The 21,417-nt window shown below is 35.9% G+C and overlaps 1 protein-coding gene across 1 annotated transcript in view; it reads left to right on the top strand.

Annotated features, from left to right (window-relative positions):
* Positions 1 to 21,417, top strand: part of LOC126195301 (inactive dipeptidyl peptidase 10-like) — a 358,542-nt gene that overhangs the window by 283,092 nt on the left and 54,033 nt on the right. Inside the window, exons 12-13 of the mRNA XM_049933856.1 lie at positions 5,631 to 5,838; positions 19,716 to 19,828. Of these exons, the coding sequence (XP_049789813.1) occupies positions 5,631 to 5,838; positions 19,716 to 19,828 (321 nt within the window). The remainder of the gene's footprint in view (positions 1 to 5,630; positions 5,839 to 19,715; positions 19,829 to 21,417) is intronic.

The raw sequence follows: 21,417 nt of genomic DNA, 5'->3' as shown, positions 1-21,417 counted from the left end.
AACATTTCACCAGGCAACGCTGGCCAACTGCTGTTTGTCTATGAGAAATCGGCTGGAAACTTTCCTCATGTCAGCATGTTGTAGATGTCGCCACTGGCGCCAACCTTGTGGGAATGCTCTGAAAAGCTAATCATTTGCATATCACAGCATCTTTTCCTGTTGGTAAAATTTCGCATCTGTAGCACATCATCTTCATGGTGTAGCAATTTTAATGGCCAGTAGTGTAGTATGTCTTCCTTATGGGAGTCTATCAGATGGTCAAATGACGGTTTGTTTTTATGATTCTCCAGCATAAACAATTTCTTGAACGTGAAATTTAAAATTTTGGCTTTGATTTTGCTATCTTCATCTGCCACACCAGACTGGTCAACAAAGGACTGAGTGAAAGCCTTAGACCTGCTTAGTGATTTTACGTAGCTAGCCATTTTATTAGGTCTACAACTTTGCTTCCGCTGTTTTGCAATAGACGGCAGTAGCGGCAAGTAGGGTTCAGATGGATGGCCATCGGTGTAATACAATAAGCTTAGGCATCTGTAAACATAATGCCATTAAAATATTAGTCAATTTGTAATTGCATCATAAGGTTATTCTATATTAGGTACAACAATTGCGGGAAGTGTTAATTTTCTGCTTTAACATGAAGAAATATGCGGCTGTGGCTCTTAAGATGCTGGGTAAGACCAATGTTGAGGGAACTATTAGTGGAAGAATGTGCAGAGAATATTTTCAATGCCTTAAGAACGGTGATTTTGATGTCAAAGACCAGCATGGTGTTGGAAGCCAGAACATTTTCTTAGCTACTGAAACAGAAAAAGACAGTCACAGGACATCATTATCAAAAGCAATTGATGCGATTGAGCCCAGCACTGAAACACAAATGGCCACAATACAGTGACAGACATGCAAACGTAATTTTGCAGCAGGTCAGTGCTCGACCCCAAGTCGCAAAACCCGTCAAAATATACATGGAAACATTGAAATGAGTAGTCCTATCCCTCCCACCCTATTCTCCATATGTTGCTCTCTCTGACTACCACCTTTTTTGATCAGTGGCTTACAGTCCAGCCTTACCAGCACTTCCAATCATATTAACAAGTGCAAAATTGAATCGATTCATGGATCCCCACAAAAGACGTCCAGTTCCTCTGCCACGGGATTCGTATGCTATCCAAAAGATGGGAGAATGTGGTGGTCAGCAATGGGCAATACTATGAATCATAATTTTTTTGTAAGTTTTTCATAATAAAGCCCCGAACTTAGAGAAAAAACGGTGGAAGCAAAGTCGTAGACCTATTAAGACTGACTGCTACACACAGATGTGTAAGAATGTGCAACTAGTTAATCTAGTTATATGCTAAAGGGGAATTAAAATTTATTCATAATGAACTATGTAGCCTTACTGAATTATGTACAAAGCGATTCTGAGGCAAAAAAGGACATTTTTAAAAGCTGTGCATTTCAATTTCGATTATTTACAAAACAACCTTATCACCTCCAAAATACACTTCAGAATATATAATAGATTTATCAGTCAGTGAATCCATTGTTGTAAACGTTTTTATACACATCTGTAGTGATGACTGACAGTTATTCAACCCTCCCCCCCATCACTCACTCTCTCTCTCTCTCTCTCTCTCTCTCTGTCTGTCTCTCTCTCTCTCATGTGTGAAAACAAGCGCAAATCATATGGAGCTAGATCAAATGAGCAAGATATGTGGGGCAAGAGAGTTATACTATTTTTTGTCAAAAATTGGTACACTGGATGGTTGCACTAGGATAGGGTGACCAAACGTCCCAGAAAACCAGGATTGTCCCGGTTTTCATCCCTGTGTTCCGGTGTCCCGGAAATTTGTTTCGGGATGCTCAAAAGTCCCAGAATTCAGTTTTTAAACACATTTCGTGAAACTTTCTCAAATTTTTGGGATTTTGCTATATTAAAGGAAATACAACACAAGAAATTAATATATTTTAGCTTATTTGTCTAAAACCTCCATTATCCCATACTAGTAATCATAGTATCAGTATTGATACACTCAGGTAATAATTTACTTTGAGCGGTACTTTGGCCAACAAGTAGTAAGTTATATTACTGTAACAGAGCTATGAAACTGTCTGATTGTCATGCCACTTACACACTCATTGTCAGAACAGTGTAGTAGTTGATGTTTTGTCAGACAAAATGCAATAGTTTTTTCTCATATTAGTGGTATTATTGCTGCAGTACTGTGAAACGCAATGATGAAACGTGCCTGCAAGTTCAGTGGCTGTTATTCCAAGGAATGGAATTTCATTAAGAAAGGTCGTTTTGATTACGAAGCAGAGTGTTCCGTATGTAACTGTTTTATTAGTATAAGTCATGGTGGACGTTCCTACATAGTTGATCACATCAGGTCAAAGAAACACATTAACAGATAAAGTGCACCGAGCTGCAGTAAAACTCTACAAAATTATTTTGTGAAACATCAGTCAAGTGAAGAGACGAAAGTTCAAGCAGCTGAGCTTACACTAGCCTACCACACGGTAAAACATCACCAAACTTATAGATCTGGTGATTGTACTAATAAGTTTAACAGCATTATGTTTGATGATTCTTCCATTGCAAAAAAGTTTAGTTCAGCAAGAACTAAAGTGTCAGCCTTAGTGAAAGGAGTTATTGCTCCCCAGAGTGTAAAGGAAAGCCTTGAATACATCAAAAAGTCTTCTTTCTATGGGATATCCACTGATGCCAGCAATCATAAGGCCACTAAAATATTTCCATTTGTTGTTCAGTTTTTCGATATTAATCAGGGAATTCAGACCAAACTTTTGAAGGTGAGTTCCCTACCTAATGAAACATCTGACGAAATTTCAAGATTTTGTCTGAATACTATCGAAATATTTGATCTTGAGAAAAATGAATGTGTGGCATTTTGTGGAGACAACACCAACACAAACTTTCGTGGTTTGAAAAGACAAGGCAAATGCAACGTATTTACCAAATTAAAGGCAACATTGCATGAAAACATTGAAGGCATAGGGTGCCCTGCACATGTTTTACACAATAGCATGCCTATCTGTTGACAGTTTAAGCTGTGATGTTGAAACTATCGTCATGAATGTATACTCACACTTTCACATATATACTGTTAGAGCAGAGAGGCTTAAGGAGTTCTGAGATTATGTGGGAACTGAATATATGAATGTAATGTGTCACTCGAAAACTCGCTGGTTATCACTGTTTCCAGCAGTTGAAAGAGTAATCCGCCTGTTTGAACCGTTAAAAGATTTTTTCCTAAATGAAGACAAAGCACCCAAAATATTGGTTCAGTTTTTCAGTAACCCTTTAAGTGAAGCCTACTTATGGTTCATTCACAGTCAGCTTAGCACTTTGCAGCATGGGATAAAGGAAATTGAGGTAAGCACAAAAAGTGTAATAGAGGTAAATGATGTTTTGAAAAATACTCTGGAAACTGTTACTAAGAGGAGAGAACAGCAGTTCATTTCTTTTAATGTTAAATCTGTCCTTAAAAGAGCAGAAGTTTCAGAAGCAGCGGAAAGGAGTTTTAGAGTAGAAGTTAACAAGTTTTATGACACTTGTGTAGAATATCTCAGCAAGGGGAGCGCCTCATATTTACCCTCATCGCCAGTGTTTGATTGGATTTTACTGAAGAGAGTGCCAAAATGGGAAAGTGTTGAAGAGACAGTTTCTTATTTGAAGAGTAAAGAGATTGAAATCAATGATTCCATTCTCTTTTATCAGTTTGGCATACTGACAAATTTTGTTGAAGAAAGTCTTCACAAGTGGATGATGAAAAAAAAAACACCATTGGAATGTCATGAGAAGTGGGTGAGTTTTTTTAAAGCTGTGACTGTCTTCAGCAATTCTCTGAGTTGGTAATAATTGCAAGGTATTTATTTGCAATCCCAGCCCATAATGCCAATGGGGAAAGAATATTTTCGTTCATGAATATCCAGTGGACTGATGAAAGAAACAGAATGGAGGTGGACTCTCTTGAAGCAATCCTGCAGATCCTGTACAACTACAAAATGGATTGTGCCGAGTTTTATCATTGTGTCTCAAAGAACAAAGACATGATCAATAAGGCTGGAGGCAGTGAAAAATACCCTTTTCTCCAAGGACAGTCAATTCCATCTACAAGTGCTCAGTAATATTAAAGCTCATGTTAATATTAATTGATTAAAAGTTGAATGACTGTAAAATTTTGTAAAATCGTAATACATTTCTTTATTACTGTATATGTTTATTAAATGTCATTAATTATACAGATAATCTAGATTATATCAATCTTTTGTATCCTCTTATTAGTTATAATAATCAGGTTAACAAAATGTATCAACAAAACATTAATATTTAAAATTAAGAAACCTGGGTATATGTGGAATGAGGTGTCCATTGGCCCCCGGGTGAATGTGTCCCGGTTTTCACCGAAAATAATTTGGTCACCCTACACTAGGAGAAGCATTGCCTTGGTTGAAAGACCATCTCCTGTTTGTGACAGATCATATCTTTTTTGACAATCACAGTTAGACAGATTTCTCAGAACCCTTCCTGGTGGAACAAACTCTGAATGCATTATCCACCCCCCCCCCCCCCTCAACATCAAACAAATGAGGATCATCTTGATATTAGACTTCTCTTGGCAAGCTTTTCTTGGGCAATGGCAATGACAGTGGCTTGATCGTTATTTGGTTTTAGAGTCATAACCATAGCACCAGCACTACTCACTAGTGACTACCATGGAAAAAATTCTGGATCAGTCTGGAGCTGTTCTTCCAAATCACAACATGCTCCCACTCAGTGCTCTTTTTGCTGCTGAGTCAGAATGTGAGGTACAAATTTGGTAGTGGCTCTCCTCGATCCCAAAGCGTGTATTGAAATTTGCCAAAATGAACTGCAGGACAATCTAATTTAACTCTGACATGTGTTCATGGTCTGTTGTTGGTCTTTGAGCACAAGTTGACAAATTTTCTCTGTGTTTGGCCAGTTTCAGATGCAGAATGAGGTTTGTCTTCCATCAACTTGTTACCATTTTTGAAACTAGAAAACTACTGGTATGCTTAAGTTTTTCCCCTAGTTTCTACAGAATTATTTTGAAGCAGGAATCAAAATTCCACAGCTGTGCATTTTCCAGTTACACTCACCTTCATAAAAACAAGGAGAGAGTACAACAGCTGCTCCAAACAAGTTACTATGGGCTGACAAAAACGTCCCAGATAATGTCAGAGGCAATACTGAACTCATAAGAACTTGCAAAACACATCCCTAGAGAGAAAAATGTGTATTGCACGTGCTCTGCTCCAGGCAGTGCCATTCTGAGAACTTTTGGACACCCCATTGCATACTGCTGCAGGAGTACTAACAGGCTTCGGTAACCACTAATTGCAGAAATTTAGTTGTTTATGGTAGGAGATGTTAGTAATGTGTCTCTTTAACTCAATTCTGAGCTGTTGCCTCTCTGTTAATCATTTTAGTGCCAGAATATTGGGCTACTTTCAGAAATCTGTTTCAGTTACATCTATGTTTGACAGGAAATAGATTGTAAGAATGTAGATTAGATACAACTGAGATATATATTTTTTATTTAACCATTTGCTAACCAAATTATCTATTGCCATGTACAATGTTTCAGGAATGAGACCACAGATATGGAACAAGAATGCTTATATGCATGGCCCCATTTCAGTCCAGGGATTTCTCCACATTATTATGTACTGGAATGCTTGGGACCAGGACCACCATTTCATGCTCTAGTGGAAACTACATCCAATGCAAGAATTGCTATGCTGGATGACCTCAAGTACCTCAGAGACAGACTGCAGAGAATAGCAGTACCGCAAGTATGTGTATACACTATTCAACAGTGAAAGTGAAAGATGAAAGCTCTGAATGATTCTTAGAGATATAAGAAAACTACTCTTACTACGAAAGGTAGATAAAATAATGACAGTGTGAAACATCGAGAGACAAAGATTCTAAGTTGAATATTTAAGACTGAAACCAATCTTACAAGATCCTGTATATCTGTCAGATTAAATTTAGTTTTTTTCTTACACATGGAATGTTTTCAATTATAATTTTCAGTACTTGTGAAAGAAGTACCAAAAAAGTGATCTAAGATTAATATGTCCAATACATAGGGTGAGTCAAGAAGGACTTTACAAATTTGAAATGACATAGATTTTTATTGAGATAACTTACAGAATTGCTAGACGTCATTTTATAGCAAACAGCCTAAAGTTTGATTCATGTAGTGCAAGAATACCTCATTCCTCAACCAGGAGTGCCAGTGTAGTGCACAGTTAAAATGGCTATGTTCACTAGTATTGTGTATCTGGATTTACTTGAAAAAATTTTAATTCCCCAGATTGATGAAGATGACGGTGATGGGACCGTGCAGGATGGTGCACCACCTCATTTCCTCAGAGAAGTTCAAAGTTTCCTCAATAGTTGCTTCCCAGATCAGTGGATTGGCCATGGAGGGCCAATCACATGGTCACCTCACTCCTCTTTCTTGGGAGTTCATTAAAGACTGTGTGTATGTTCCTCCCCTACCACACAATGAAAAACTGAATCCACACTGCCATTGAATAAGAAATGCCTGATTTGTTGCAATGAGTATGGGAAGAAATTGATTACTGGTGAGTTGTTTGCCACCCGTTATTGATTTTCCGACTCGGGTGGTAAAGGATAGCAGCTCACTGATAGATAACTTCTTTATAGACCAAGATAAGTTTAACCAGATAAATGCTCAGCCTGTTGAGAATGGTCTTTCTGATCATGGTGCACAGCTAGTTACAATATATGACATAGCTCCATTCAGCAATACTAAACAGTCCTCCAAAGTAGTACGTCCAGTCAACGATTTAACAATTGCAAATTTCAGGGAAAGCCTACAGCAGTTAGACTGGGATGAGGTGTACCGTGAACCTGATGCCAATTTAAAATATAATTTATTTCATGACATTTTTGTAAATGCATTTGAAAACTGCTTCCCCAAGAAAATAGTTAAATATACTCGTAAGAAACCTTGTAACAAACCATGGCTTACTAAGGGTATAAAAATATCTTGTAACCAGAAAAGGGAAATGTATCTGACAGCAAGAAAGAGTAGTGACCCAGAAACTATCAAAAATTATAAAAACTACTGTGTTATATTGAGAAAAGTTATTAAAAAATCCAGGAGTATGTGTATCATGTCTGAAATCAGCAACTCTGATAATAAAATTAAAATAATTTGGAATATTATTAAAAGAGAAACAGGTCAACCAAGAGCAGAGAAAGACAGTATTACCATCAAATTGAATGAAAACTTTACGAACAAAAAGTCAGAAGTTGAAAATATTTTTAATAATCATTTTCTAAATGTTGTGGATATAGTAGGATCCAGGTGTTCATTAGAAGATGCTAGGCTGTTAATGGAAGAGGCCATACCTATGCAATTTGATACAATTGAAATCTCACCCACTTCTCCCTCTGAAATTAGGAAAATAATAAACTTGCTTAAAAGCAAAAACTCACATGGAATTGATGGCATTTCCAGCAAAATACTAAAAGCTTGTTCTCAACAGATAAGTAAGATTCTCAGCCACCTGTGTAATAGCTCTCTGGAACAGGGCATTTTCCCTGATAGACTGAAATATGCTATTGTTATACCTTTGCATAAAAAGGGGGATAGATCTGATGTCAACAATTACCGTCCAATCTCCCTTCTAACAGCTTTATCCAAAAAGTTTTGAGAAAGTAATGTATTCAAGAGTAGCTTCACATATCTGTAAAAATGAAGTACTAACAAAATGTCAGTTTGGTTTCCAGAAAGGTTTTTCAACAGAAAATGCCATATATGCTTTCACCAGTCAAATTTTGAATGATCTGAATAACCGAACACCACCCATTGGGATTTTTTGTGATCTCTCAAAGGCTTTTGATTGTGTAAATCATGAAATTCTGCTAGACAAGCTCAAGTATTGTGGCATGAGTGGGACAGTGCACAAATGGTTTAATTCGTACCTAACTGGAAGAGTGCAGAAAGTTGAAATAAGTAGTTCTCGTAACATGCAAAGATCAGCACATTCCTCAAACTGGGGAACTATCAAGAATGGGGTTCCACAAGGGTCAGTCTTGGGACCTTTGTTGTTCTTATTATATATTAATGACTTGCCATTCTATATTCATGAAGAGGCAAAGTTAGTTCTCTTTGCTGATGATACAAGTATAGTAATCACACCTGACAAACAAGAATTAACTGATGAAATTGTCAATACTGTCTTTCAGAAAATTACTAAGTGGTTCCTTGTAAACGGACTCTCACTGAATTTTGATAAGACACAGTACATACAGTTCCGTACAGTGAATGGTATGACGCCATTAATAAATATAGACCTTAATCAGAAGCATATAGCTAAGGTAGAATATTGCAAATTTTTAGGTGTGTCCATTGATGAGAGATTAAATTGGAAGAAACACATTGATGATCTGCTGAAACGTTTGAGTTCAGCTACTTATGCAATAAGGGTCATTGCAAATTTTGGTGATAAACATCTTAGTAAATTAGCTTACTACGCCTATTTTCACTCATTGCTTTCATATGGCATCATATTTTGGGGTAATTCATCACTGAGGAATAAAGTATTTATTGCACAAAAGCGTGTAATCAGAATAATAGCTGGAGTCCACCCAAGATCATCCCTGCAGACATTTATTTAAGGATCTAGGGATATTCACAGTAGCTTCTCAGTATATATACTCTCTTATGAAATTTGTTATTAACAACCAAACCCAATTCAAAAGTAATAGCAGTGTGCATAACTACAATACTAGGAGAAAGGATGATCTTCACTATTCAAGATTAAATCTAACTTTGGCACAGAAAGGGGTGAATTATACTGGCACTAAAGTCTTTTGTCACTTACCAAATAGTATCAAAAGTCTGACAGATAACCAACAAGTATTTAAGAAGAAATTAAAAGAATTTCTGAATGACAACTCCTTCTACTCAACAGAGGAATTTTTAGATATAAATTAAGAAAAAAAAAAACAAAAAAATATTAAAAAATAAAATAAAAAAAATAAAAATAAATAAAAATAAAAAATAAAGAAAAACAAAAAAACACAATAAAATAAAGTTGTTATATTAACTTAAGTATGTTGTTAAATTAACCTAATTATGTCATGTATTGGAAAATTCGACTCGTTCCACATCATTACGAAATATCGTATTCATGATCCATGGAACTAGTATTAATCTAATCTACATAATAAATGCTGCTCACATTGACTCAAAATGACACTTCACATTTTTATGTGAAACTTGAGGTTGTTTGCTACAAAATGACATATCAACCAACTCTGTAAGTTATCTCAATAAATTTCTATGTCATACAAAAGTTGTAAAGTCCTTTTTGACTCACCCTGTGTAGAGTGTGAACATTGGGGCAGTGAGATATTACTGTTTATCCATCTCAAATCTATACTTTCCCTGAGACCTGGTACTAGGAAAGTTAGCATTTAGCTATTAGACAAAATGAGTTGTCAGTCCAGATTATTCTTTGTACACATGTACAGTTTATTATGACATTGTAAATCAGTTCTGTAATATTTTGTCTATTCTACCATTGCCTAACTAATGAACTTTCAAATTGATTTTATGCAAACAGGAATTTCAGGATGGAAACAATGTATAAAAAGTAGGATAGTCAGCCATTCACTTGTACCTGCATACACCCAAAAACACTCACCTGTTAAAATGGTGGCACTGACAGAGCAAAATGCATCTAATAAATTACATGTTTCACCCATTCCAATTTTTTAAAGTTTTTAAGGAAGTGGTCATTTTTCTGACCAGAACGTTTTTGCTGCTTCTCAGTTTAGCTTTCATAAAGGATTCTCTATAGAGAAAGCCATAAACAACCTCATGGTTGAAGTGCTATTCGGCCAAAAAATAATTATTCTTGTGTTGGTACATCTTGTGACCTTGCAAACACCTTTCCTACGAGAATCATCACTGCATCCACTCTTGTTCTTAATCTACATAGATGATCTTCCAATGACTTTACAGGATGATTCAAAAATTGTAATATTTGCTGTTGACACAAGCAAACTAACCAAGGGTGCAGCCTCAAAATTACTAGACTCAGCTTACATGATAGTTAAACAGGACTACAAGTGTTCCATAAATTTTCAGGCATACAGCCACATAAATTCAGTTTCTTCTTCTAATATTTCGGCTGAATACCATCCAGCCATCTTCGGAGAGAGCCAAGGTGACTAACACTCCAACACTTGCTCTGTCCTTTTTCACCCGAGGATCGAACCACTGCATATGCGGCCAAAGATACACAAGGCACCAGAGACATTGATAGGCAGCAAAGAGGTGTAACATATGCATGGAAATTAAATCTATCACTGCACAGTCATTCCACATGGTGATATCGATGTGTCGCAGAGTGCTGCACTATCGCAACTCTTTGTGATTTAATTATAGAAATTGCCAGATTCTATGATTTGTCCAAGCTGAAGCCGCTATCTCTATTAATTAAATTCATTGCCAACCAAATTTCAATTGCTTCTTTCACTAATGAGTCCCAGAAAGATGAAGTTGAGGCTAAAATTTCGTCATTTTCGTGTTGTGTTGTCTGTCCAATGTATGAATGGCCGCACTCACTGGGGAATCTTACAAACCCCAGGCTTTCAAAGCACCAAATCATCTTTAACAAAGCCCAGGAGTGCTGTAGTCTTTGGTGGAGGGTGAAAAATCACTTTCACTTTGTGTTTACTCATCCCCTGTGAGTGCAGCCATTCATACATTGGACAGACAACATGTACAGTACAGAAGAGATACACAGAGCACTGCAGGTACACCCATCTCTTACAACTTAATAAATCTGTGGTGGCGGAGCACTGTTTGATACTGGACCCTCTATGGTGTACGATAATGTCAAACTTTTAGCCTCAACTTCATCTTTCTGGGACTCTGTAGTGAAAGAAGGAATTGAAATTGGGTTGGTGATGAATTTAATTAATAGAGATAGTGGCTTCAGCTATGACAAATCATGGAATCCGGCAATTTCTGTAATATATCACAAAGAGTTGCGACAGTGCAGCTCTCTGTGACACATTGATATCACCGTGTGGAATGATGCCATGTGTATCTTTGGCCTCATATGCAATGGTTCAATCCTAGGGTGAAAAAGGATGAAGCAAATGCTGGAGCAATAGTCACCTCGGCTCACTCTGAAGATGGCAGGACAGTATTCAGCCAAAATATTAGAAGAAGAAGCTTAATTTATGTGGCTGGATGCCCGAAATTTTATGGAACAGTCTTTACACCACAAAAACATGAAGAAGGACTACAACTGGTTACAGCAAACAATTTAACCACGAAAAGACTCATAGCATGAAATTTGAAACAAGCAAAAAAGACCTGCTAGCAACAGAAGTAGACATTAGTGGTCATTCACTAGATGAAACACTGTGTACAATTCCTTGGGATCCAATGAATAACAAGATAAAATGGAGTCAGGATGTGGACAAACTAATATAGATGCTCAGCTCAGCAATTGTTGCTCTAAGAAGTTTCTCTCATTACGCAGTCATAAAGATAAAAGTATTGGCTTATTTTGCACACTTTCAATCTCTGTTTCATGGAATTTCTTCTAGAGCAGTGTGCACATGGTAAATACAATATTTACTTAGCATAAGTGAGCAGTAAGAATACTGTGTAAAGTATATGACTACATCTCAGAGAGGTCTTTTTAAGGATTTTGGGATTCTTACACTCCGTTCCCAGTACCTTTATTATTTGTTGATGATACTAAAAATTAGTATCAGATGAACTGTGATTCGTACAATCACAATACAAGACAAAAATATAATTTTTATGTAGACTTTAGTTCAGAATGATGTTATGTACTCTGGTACAATTGTATTTTACAAGCTTCCATCTGAGCAAGAAATTGGGAATCTCAACCAATTCAAAACACAATTAAAGAACATTTACTGACACTAAGTAATTTAACCCCTGAGCTGGTATGCCTATGTATAAAGTGCCCCAACCAAAAATAAAATGATTTTGCGTGGTTCCATTATTGTTTCACAACTGCAAGCCCATGCCTATTCCTTCATTATTGCTTCAGGTAAAACAGCAACAAATTGTGTTGTCATATGTCCAAGTGAGCGGCAATAATTTAAAATACAAAGTGAGCCAGATGATAAAAAATTTGTCATCTGTGCAAAATAAATTACCCTAATTACAAACTAGCAACGTTATCCCACATTGAGGCAGTTGTCTATGAGATAATCAGTGATCGAATAAGTAGCTGGCTGGGATCTGATGCAACTGCACTGCTTAATGCTTTAAGTGGGTCATTACTGTCGCTGTAACATCTACACTTGGCAGCAGAGTGTTATAGTGAAAATTTATTTCATTATTATTTAATCAAACAGTGGTTTAGCTCATATTATGTAGATTTATTTTCTCATTGTTTATATAAACTAAAATTAAACTGTGGTTTTGATCATACATGTTTAGCTTGGTAACACAGAGACAGCTATTCTACACCTTCCTACAAAGTGCACCGCACACCCTCTCGTGTTATGAAAAACGGTGCACCAGCTCAAGGGTTGATGATGAACAGCTTCCAGATAAGAAGATTCATTGTTACTACAAAATAGATCAGGAATCCACAAAATCTTCAAAGAGTCAAACCTAACTGCATAAGTATAAATAGTTTCAAAGACTAAAGGTAACACCTCAGTAAATAGTTGAGGCACTGAAGGAAGATTAGTGTTAACCTTCTGTCAACAGTGAGGTCATTAGAGAGGGAGTACCAGCCTGGATTAAAAAAGCATGGGAAAAGAAATCAGGCTTTCTTTTTCAAAGGAACCACCCCAGCATTCACCTGGAGCAATTTAGGAAATCTCGAAAAAACTAAATCAGGATGGCATTCAACGACAAGGTTATCAGCATTGGAGCTGTAGAGTTCACATACATATATGTGTGTGTGAGTGGTAATTTACAATTATGTATGTGACCAAATTGAAGGAACTTGACACAATTGGTTGTACACAACTGTGACTTAGTGCTGACTGATGGTGGCACTGTCCACTGTACCAATTTAAAGAATGACATAAGGAAATTTTTACGACATATTAACATATGGAACAACTGCTTATTCAGTAACAACATAGAAGACAAGAATTGTAAGTAGTACTTCTAGATATCTGGCAATGAAGTTATATCAGTTAATGGAAATGATGAAAAACTTTAACTAGCAGATTCTGAAGATAGATACAAATTATCCTGCAAAAGCCTTCTTACCAAATTTCAAGAATCTGTATTAAGTGAAGAATCTAGAGGTAGTCTTCCACCCCCTATGTGTCAATTTTAAGGGCAAATTTTTGGCGCACAGTTTTGTTCCACATTTTCTAATAATGCCCCAAGAAAATTCTGGAATAAAAAATTTTACATTTGAGATATTTCAATAGCTAACAGTTTAATAAGCCATGGCTGCAAAATACTAACATGAATTCTTTACAGACCAATGGAAAAGCTGGTAGAAGCTGACCTCGGGGAAGATCAGTTTGGATTTCGTAGAAATGTTGGAACACATGAGGCAATACTGACCCTACGACTTATCTTAGAAGAAAGATTAAGGAAAGGCAAACCTATGTTTCTAGCATTTGTAGACTTAGAGAAAACTTTTGACAATGTTGACTGGAATACTCTCTTTCAAATTCTGAAGGTGGTAGGGGTAAAATACAGGGAGGGAAAGGCTATTTACAATTTGTACAGAAACCATATGGCAGTTATAATAGTCGAGGAGCATGAAAGGGAAGCAGTGGTTGGGAAAGGAGTGAGACAGGGTTGTAGCCTCTCCCCGATGTTATTCAATCTGTATATTGAGCAAGCAGTAACGGAAACAAAAGAAAAATTCAGAGTAGGAATTAAAATCCATGGAGAAGAAATTAAAACTTTGAGGTTCAAACAGACTCAGAGGGATGTAGGTTGCAGTAGGTACTGGGAGATGAAGAAACTTGCACAGGATAGAGTAACATGGAGAGCTGCATCAAACCAGTCTCTGGACTGAAGGCCACAACAACAACAACATGTAAAAGTATACAGAAAAATCAGGGCTATAAGATAGTAACAGTGGACGTTTGAAATGTTTGCATTCTAAAATCTGAATGATTAGGCAGCAACATTTTTAAGTATTTGAGCAGTAATATTTCTTTGATTACAACATTTAAAAACAAGACAAGATATTATGTATTTGGTAAAAAATCATTAATCCCCCCACCCGCACCCAAATTATTTAAATAATCAAAGTCCCGTGTGTAAAACAGCTATTTTTTCGTGCATTTCAATGTTTATCAATTGTGTGTCATACAATGATAATTTGGTGTGCATAGATACTGTCTGCAATGACTGTTGCAAATAGAATTATTAGCGAAGAAGTAATAAATTACAACATCATACTCAATAATGAAGTTTTATTGCATGTTCATAAAGTGTTGAAATTATGTGTAAAGTTTGCTGAAGTCACTAAGCACTCTCTTTCTCAAATACTGGACAAATATAGTCAAGGTAATTTCTGCAGCATGAATTTCACTGCCTCAAGACATATACTCAGATTCTAATTTTAATATTTGATTTATTGTGCCAAACATATAAAATAAGATTATTCCTCATAATTAATAGATTATTAAGGCATTATAAATTTTTAAAATTGATCAATATTTATATGAAATAATGAAACTCAAATGTTTGTTGCCCTGGAAGTTGTTAGATTGGTAATCTGCAGCTGGGAACATGTAATTGTTTAGTAATATAGATCACAGTTTTCAAATTAAGTGTGTGAGTCCTATAACACATAATCATTAGCATGGCCAGATTTTGAAGCAGACATAGTTTTCTTGAATCTTAAATTTTGAACATTTCTTTAATAAAATGTTTCTGTGTAAAATATTTATATCATTGCTATCAACCAAGCCCCAGTTGCCTCATGAACAATACAGTTGATACAAATAAAGCTTGTAATAGTATTTTGATATTCTGTGTAAATATTGCATATAGATAATATAAGTACAAGAAAGAAGAAAATCCTGTTAATATCAGCAGTGGTATCAAAGCAAATTGAGCCATTCCACCTTGTCATATTTCAATCTTTTTGTTCCTCTACAATGCACAGTTTTCATTATGCAAATAATTTGATAATGTTGTTGTCCCTCACAAAACCAATGAACAAACCACACTTCTTTTCATTTCCTCTGTGGAATATGAAATACGTGACTTTCAATAGATTATTTAACACAGTCCATTTAACTGCAACAAGTGTTTTGATATCAGTTTCACTGAGAACACACAAGCTAACAAACAAAAATCATACTCATTATAAATTTTCAGTATCACATACAATTTTGCAGATACTGCTACCTAAAAGTCTTTGTTGAAATGACTGTATCATTTGTATAAGGTAATAAAATAAAATATATCTGACTACCTTTATGTAATTAACTAGTCAATTAGGAAAATTGTATAAAAAAATACTACTACTTGAAATTAACAAATAGAGTCTGATGTTCATACGTAAAGCAAAGCAGTTACTATTCACTTGTTACTTTGATTTCCAAATCAAATTATGCTACAGCTTTGAGCTGATCAGAGTATTTACACATACAGAATATGTTAACATGCTATAAGTTTGTGTTTAGCAATGAAAACGTACCTACTTCTTAAGTCTCTTATAAATAGTTTCCAAACATCATAGTAAAGGATTCAACATTGTGTTCTTGAGCTTTCAACAAAATCTGACAGAATTTTATAGTTTGCTGTGCCCACTGAAACTCCGTTACATATTAGTGCCAAAACATTACACACACTTGATAGAATGGGAGGGAATATGTCTTTATCTTGGCAACAGTTATTCACAGTCTTAACATTTATTATATACATGTGTCAAATTAAAGGTGGGATGTGTGGACAACATTAATTTATGTTTGAGGGTTCAAGATACCATATTGGTCTGAACATAAGCTGCACCCAAATATAAACCACACCCTTAAGTTTGTGGGAGTAAAACGAACTTAACTCGATTCATTGAGAGAGATCTATCCTGACTTTTCTTCTGTCATGTACAAAGGAAAGTATCTTAGCTTTGAGTTCAGGATATTTCCTATCTCTTGGCTCTGTAGGATTTCCTCAGTGAAATGGCAGTTTACAGATTATTTTCCAATACATCTTAATGCTGCACATTAGATTAGCTGCCATACTTTTTTTAGCTTCTCTGTTACATGTAGGGGAAGAGTGGGAACAGTGAGATGCAAAAATTAAAATCCAAATTACACTTTTAAAAGATCTTTATTGGTTTAATATCTTATGGTAACCATGTTTACTGTGCTTAAGTATGTTCAAAGTGGTACAATAAATTTTAACATATTGTCTTTCCTTTAAAAAAAATTAATCATGAAATTGTATCACTGTACTATTGAATTTTTAATGGTGGGTACAGTGAGACAGTGCCTCAAATTCTAACGAACATCATAAGAAGCAAAGTTGATCTCAAATGAAACAGCAGATTGTTGTCTTTTTCTCTTGCTATGTGTTGTAGTAGGGTTAGGCAATAACATTTTTTACATATTTTGTGTCAATGAATGAAATATCTGGAACTACAGGCATCACAAATTTGTTCTCTAGGTTCAAACTTTTCCTAAGAAATGTAACTTCGCATTCGGATCTTTCTCCTACAATTGAAAGAATTTTTCCTACATAATATATTTTCCTTTTTGCCTCCAACTCTACTACAACAAAGTCACTCACTTTGGGTGAGTGCTGTAGGTTTTCAAAGTTGACCATTTCTGATTCTAGAATCAGTTGTGTCTGATCAGAGGTCTCATCATCTAAAGAATCTTGCAAAATTAATTCACTTTTGTCAGCATCAGTTTCATCAACTAGGAATAAAGCTCACTTTGCTTTAGGTCCCTTAATGTCTTTTTGTTTTCGTTTCATTTGTATTTCATTCCTTTCTGGTGTATCAGTCACAATCATTGTTCTTCTTTTAGGCCGTCAGTGACTGCAACTTTTTCTCGGTTTTGCCTTTGGGAAACCTCGTATGTCTTCTGGAGAGAGATAAGACATTGGTGCAGATTTTCCATGTCATTGTGAAGAACTGGATGCTATAGACTGTGCTTCACTTTAATCATGTGATGGGTGTCCCACATCAGTTTCAGGTTTAAGGTCTTTTTTGGGTGATGTGTGTTTTTCCAGCCTTTCATTTACAGGTCTGTCAGTAACAGAGAATGGAAAAAAATCATCCTCATTGAACACATGGCAATCTAAAGGAAATATTCCTGTCTTCTTAAATCTGGCAATAGTATTGACAGGAGTCATTCCTCGGGGATATGCTATCCTCACACAATGAGCAACATTGGAAATTGAAAATGTTTCACCTGGATGAGATATCATCCATGTATCTAAAGGAGCATCATAAAATGTTTGGAAAGGTTTTATGACACTGACATCAAGAGGTTGCAGTTTATTGGTGCAATGAGGTGGAATTATCAGAATCATTATCCCATTCTCTTTGCACAGATCTATTGCCTCTATTGAGAGGTGGTTCTCATGATTATCCATCAGTAACATAGATGGATTTTCTTTTGAGCTGGCAGAGAACTTCATGAAGTGATGAATTACCTTCACAAAACATTTTGAGTTCATCCAGCCTCCTTTAATGGCAAGACCTAATGTGCCAGCAGGTGCTCCTAATATCATATGATCTTTAAAATTCACACATGGAGATATCATGAAGGGGTAGGCTGTTATCGAGATCATTTATAATGTAACATGTCATAACCAGTGTTCCACACTCTGCACTGGTTGCCTTGTTAACTTCTTTCATACCCTTTAAGGCCAAAATCTTCTGTGACTTCTGCACTGGTGTTGTTCTAGTTTCATCAAGATTGAAAATACGTGATCCATCAGCAAAATTTGGATGACATTTGATCACTTCTTCCAGTTTATCAAAGAAATTTGACAAATTAAATTTATTAAAGCCTGTAGCTCTAGGTAAGCTGCATCCTTCTGGGATTCAAAGAGACAGTTGAGGGAATCTCTGTCGGAAACCTTTCATCCAGTCGATAGATGCTTTCTCACTTTCAGTCCAGGTTTTGGGTAAAACAATGTTATTTTTAATACCTAATTCATAATCTAAGGTATGGCAGTCATTCATAGAAAGTCCATAAAACTTTTTAGAACACACAACTAGATATTCACACAAACTAAGCTCCAGTTCTGGTGGAAAAATGTGGTTCACTGAATGGTTGGGACTCATGTTTGAAGTGTTATCCTCATGATATTTCTTAACGTATCAACTAACTATTTGAAAGGATAAGCCTTTCAGCTTAGATGCACTCCTAATGCTCATTTTATTTTCGATCACCAGCATGACAAGTTCCATCACTGAAGATTCTGAAAACCTTTTTATTTCCTTGTCAGTCTTCTTTCTCCTGGGCATTTTATAACCTAAAAGAAAAGTTTGCACACTGAAATCTACAGAAATCACTGTTTTATACAGCAAGCATGCCTTGCCAGACACTATGAACAAGCACTGGGAACAGTGAGGCATGTCTCACTGTACCCTCATTATTCATGTCTCACTGTTCCCAGTTGCAAACTTTTTTCAAAATGGCTTCAAACACATTCAGCCTAAAGCAACATTTCCATGAAGGGGATTTATATGTCTTGAAAAAAACCATAGTTTTGAGTGACTAATGTAATGAATTGAAAATACCAATGGTCTACTCAGAAACCAGCTATGTAAATTTAGTAAAAAATATACTTTTCTTACCTCTGAGCACAATAATACCAACAATGAAATCACAACAAGAATGTCAAGTACAAAACATGGAAATCGATAGACTAAATAATAATGGTTACCATATTCACAGTAGGTACCAACAACTGAAACCAAAATTCCAGAGATACAATTTCGCACTGTTCCCACTGTCTCACTGTTCCCACTCTTCACCTACTCATTGTTTAACAAATAACTGTGAGTTTTAAATCTTTGTCATAACTCTGACACATTCTAAAGTTTGTTGACAAGTTTCTTTCAGGACAACCACTCGTAGGTGATAAACAAATTTTATTCTTTAGTTAGAGAAAAACTGTGCCTGTCAAAGACGGTTACATTATTACTTCATATACAACAGTTAATATCCAAACACTACCAATATTGGTGCTCTATTCTGGATTAAGAAACTAACATTACAGCTGAAGTTTCAGCAATGCAAAAATATATCAATATTTGTAGGGTCATGCAGATCAGCTGCACCATCATTTTTGGTAGCTAAATTTTGGGGAAAGAGTGTGGCTTATATTCAGCACAATATGGTGCATTATTTGCTTCAGTACATTTATGATGGTATGCACTGAAATGAAATTATATATTCTGAAACCAGACATGCTGCAAGAAAGAAGTAAATATAGTGGCTACTGGAAAGAATATTCAATTTTCAGAATTGTTATTTATCTCAATTTGCATAATATTTTATCCAATCATCTCTCTATAAACCCAATAACAAATAAAAGAGGACATAATGGCACAGGTTCAAATTTGATTTCCAGTTCTGTATGTCTTTTGAAATAATGGAGCCAGATGAATATATAATGCATAACACCAATCTCCATAATTTAGTATAACACAACTATATTTCTACATAGGTGAAGACATTCAAAGTACAGGTTCCTGGTGGGTTCCACGCACATGTAAAGCTTCATCTACCACCAGGACTAAGGGAATATGAGGACATGGTGTTCCCACTGATTTTGCACGTGTAAGTGGAACCAAAATTCAGCTATGTTCCATATTTGCCATATTCACTTCACAATGAATATGTACTTACAAAGTATATATTGTATAACTTATTGATTTTTTAATGAATGAAGTAAGAACACTTTTTCCAAGTCAACTAAATCTTGATATTTTTATTTATCATTGATACTTTATACTCAATAATAAAATAATTGTTTCTACGTTGCTTTAAGTATAATTATTTCAAATTTTATTAATCAAATTAAGAGGTGTGCATTACAGGCTGTGTTTATCAGCTAGTTTCTGTTTGTTAGAGGAAAACCATCATCTATTATTAGTCAAAACTAATTTATTTGCAGCAGCAGAGTAAGTTGAAAGATAGATTTAAGTTCCTGGCTGTTTTGGTAAAAAGAGAACACATTTTAAGAATGATTTAATTTCATACATACTACAAATAAAGTATTTTGCCAGAACACCTATCTGAGATAAGGAGAAGATTGTTGTAGTTGGATATGATCACTGAGCGCAAAACACAAATGTAGTTAATGGTCTTCACATCTTAAAATAACATACTTTCCACATATAAGTAAGATGTTAATATAGTCTACATTAAAATTTGTGTGGACCTACATTCAGAAAATTACAAAGCTAATGGATATATTTTCCTTGGTGATTAATGTGGTGTCACCGCCAGACACCACACTTGCTAGGTGGTAGCCTTTAAATCGGCCGCGGTCCATTAGTATACGTCGGACCCGCGTGTCGCCACTGTCAGTGATTGCAGACCGAGCGCCACCACACAGCAGGTCTAGAGAGACTTACTAGCACTCGCCCCAGTTGTACAGCCGACGTTCATAGCAGTGGTTCGCTGAAAAATTACGCTGTCATTTGCCGAGACGATAGTTAGCATAGCCTTCAGCTACGTTATTTGCTACGACCTAGCAAGGTGCCGTATTCAATTGATATTTATATTGAAGCATGGCGTTCTACGGATCGGAGCGTGGAATGTCAGATCCCTTAATCGGGCAGGTACGTTAGAAAATTTAAAAAGGGAAATGGATAGGTTAAAGTTAGATATAGTGGGAATTAGTGAAGTTCGGTGGCAGGAGGAACAAGACTTTTGGTCAGGTGATTACAGGGTTATAAATACAAAATCAAATAGAGGTAATGCCGGAGTAGGTTTAATAATGAATAAAAAAATAGGAGTGCGGGTTAGCTACTACAAACAGCTTAGTGAACGCATTATTGTGGCCGAGATAGACACAAAGCCCATGCCTACTACAGTAGTACAAGTTTATATGCCAACTAACTCTGCAGATGATGAAGAAATTGATGAAATGTATGATGAGATAAAAGAAATTATTCAGGTAGTGAAGGGAGACGAAAATTTAATAGTCATGGGTGACTGGAATTCGTCAGTAGGAAAAGGGAGAGAAGGAAACATAGTAGGTGAATATGGATTGGGGGGAAGAAATGAAAGAGGAAGCCACCTTGTAGAATTTTGCACAGAGCATAACTTAATCATAGCTAACACTTGGTTCAAGAATCATAAAAGAAGGTTGTATACCTGGAAGAATCCTGGAGATACTAAAAGGTATCAGATAGATTATA

The sequence above is a fragment of the Schistocerca nitens genome, chromosome 7 (genome assembly GCF_023898315.1).
Source record: "Schistocerca nitens isolate TAMUIC-IGC-003100 chromosome 7, iqSchNite1.1, whole genome shotgun sequence".
NCBI lineage: Eukaryota > Metazoa > Arthropoda > Insecta > Orthoptera > Acrididae > Schistocerca > Schistocerca nitens.
Note: the sequence above shows the minus strand (reverse complement) of the source record. Positions and strands in the feature narration are given on the sequence as shown.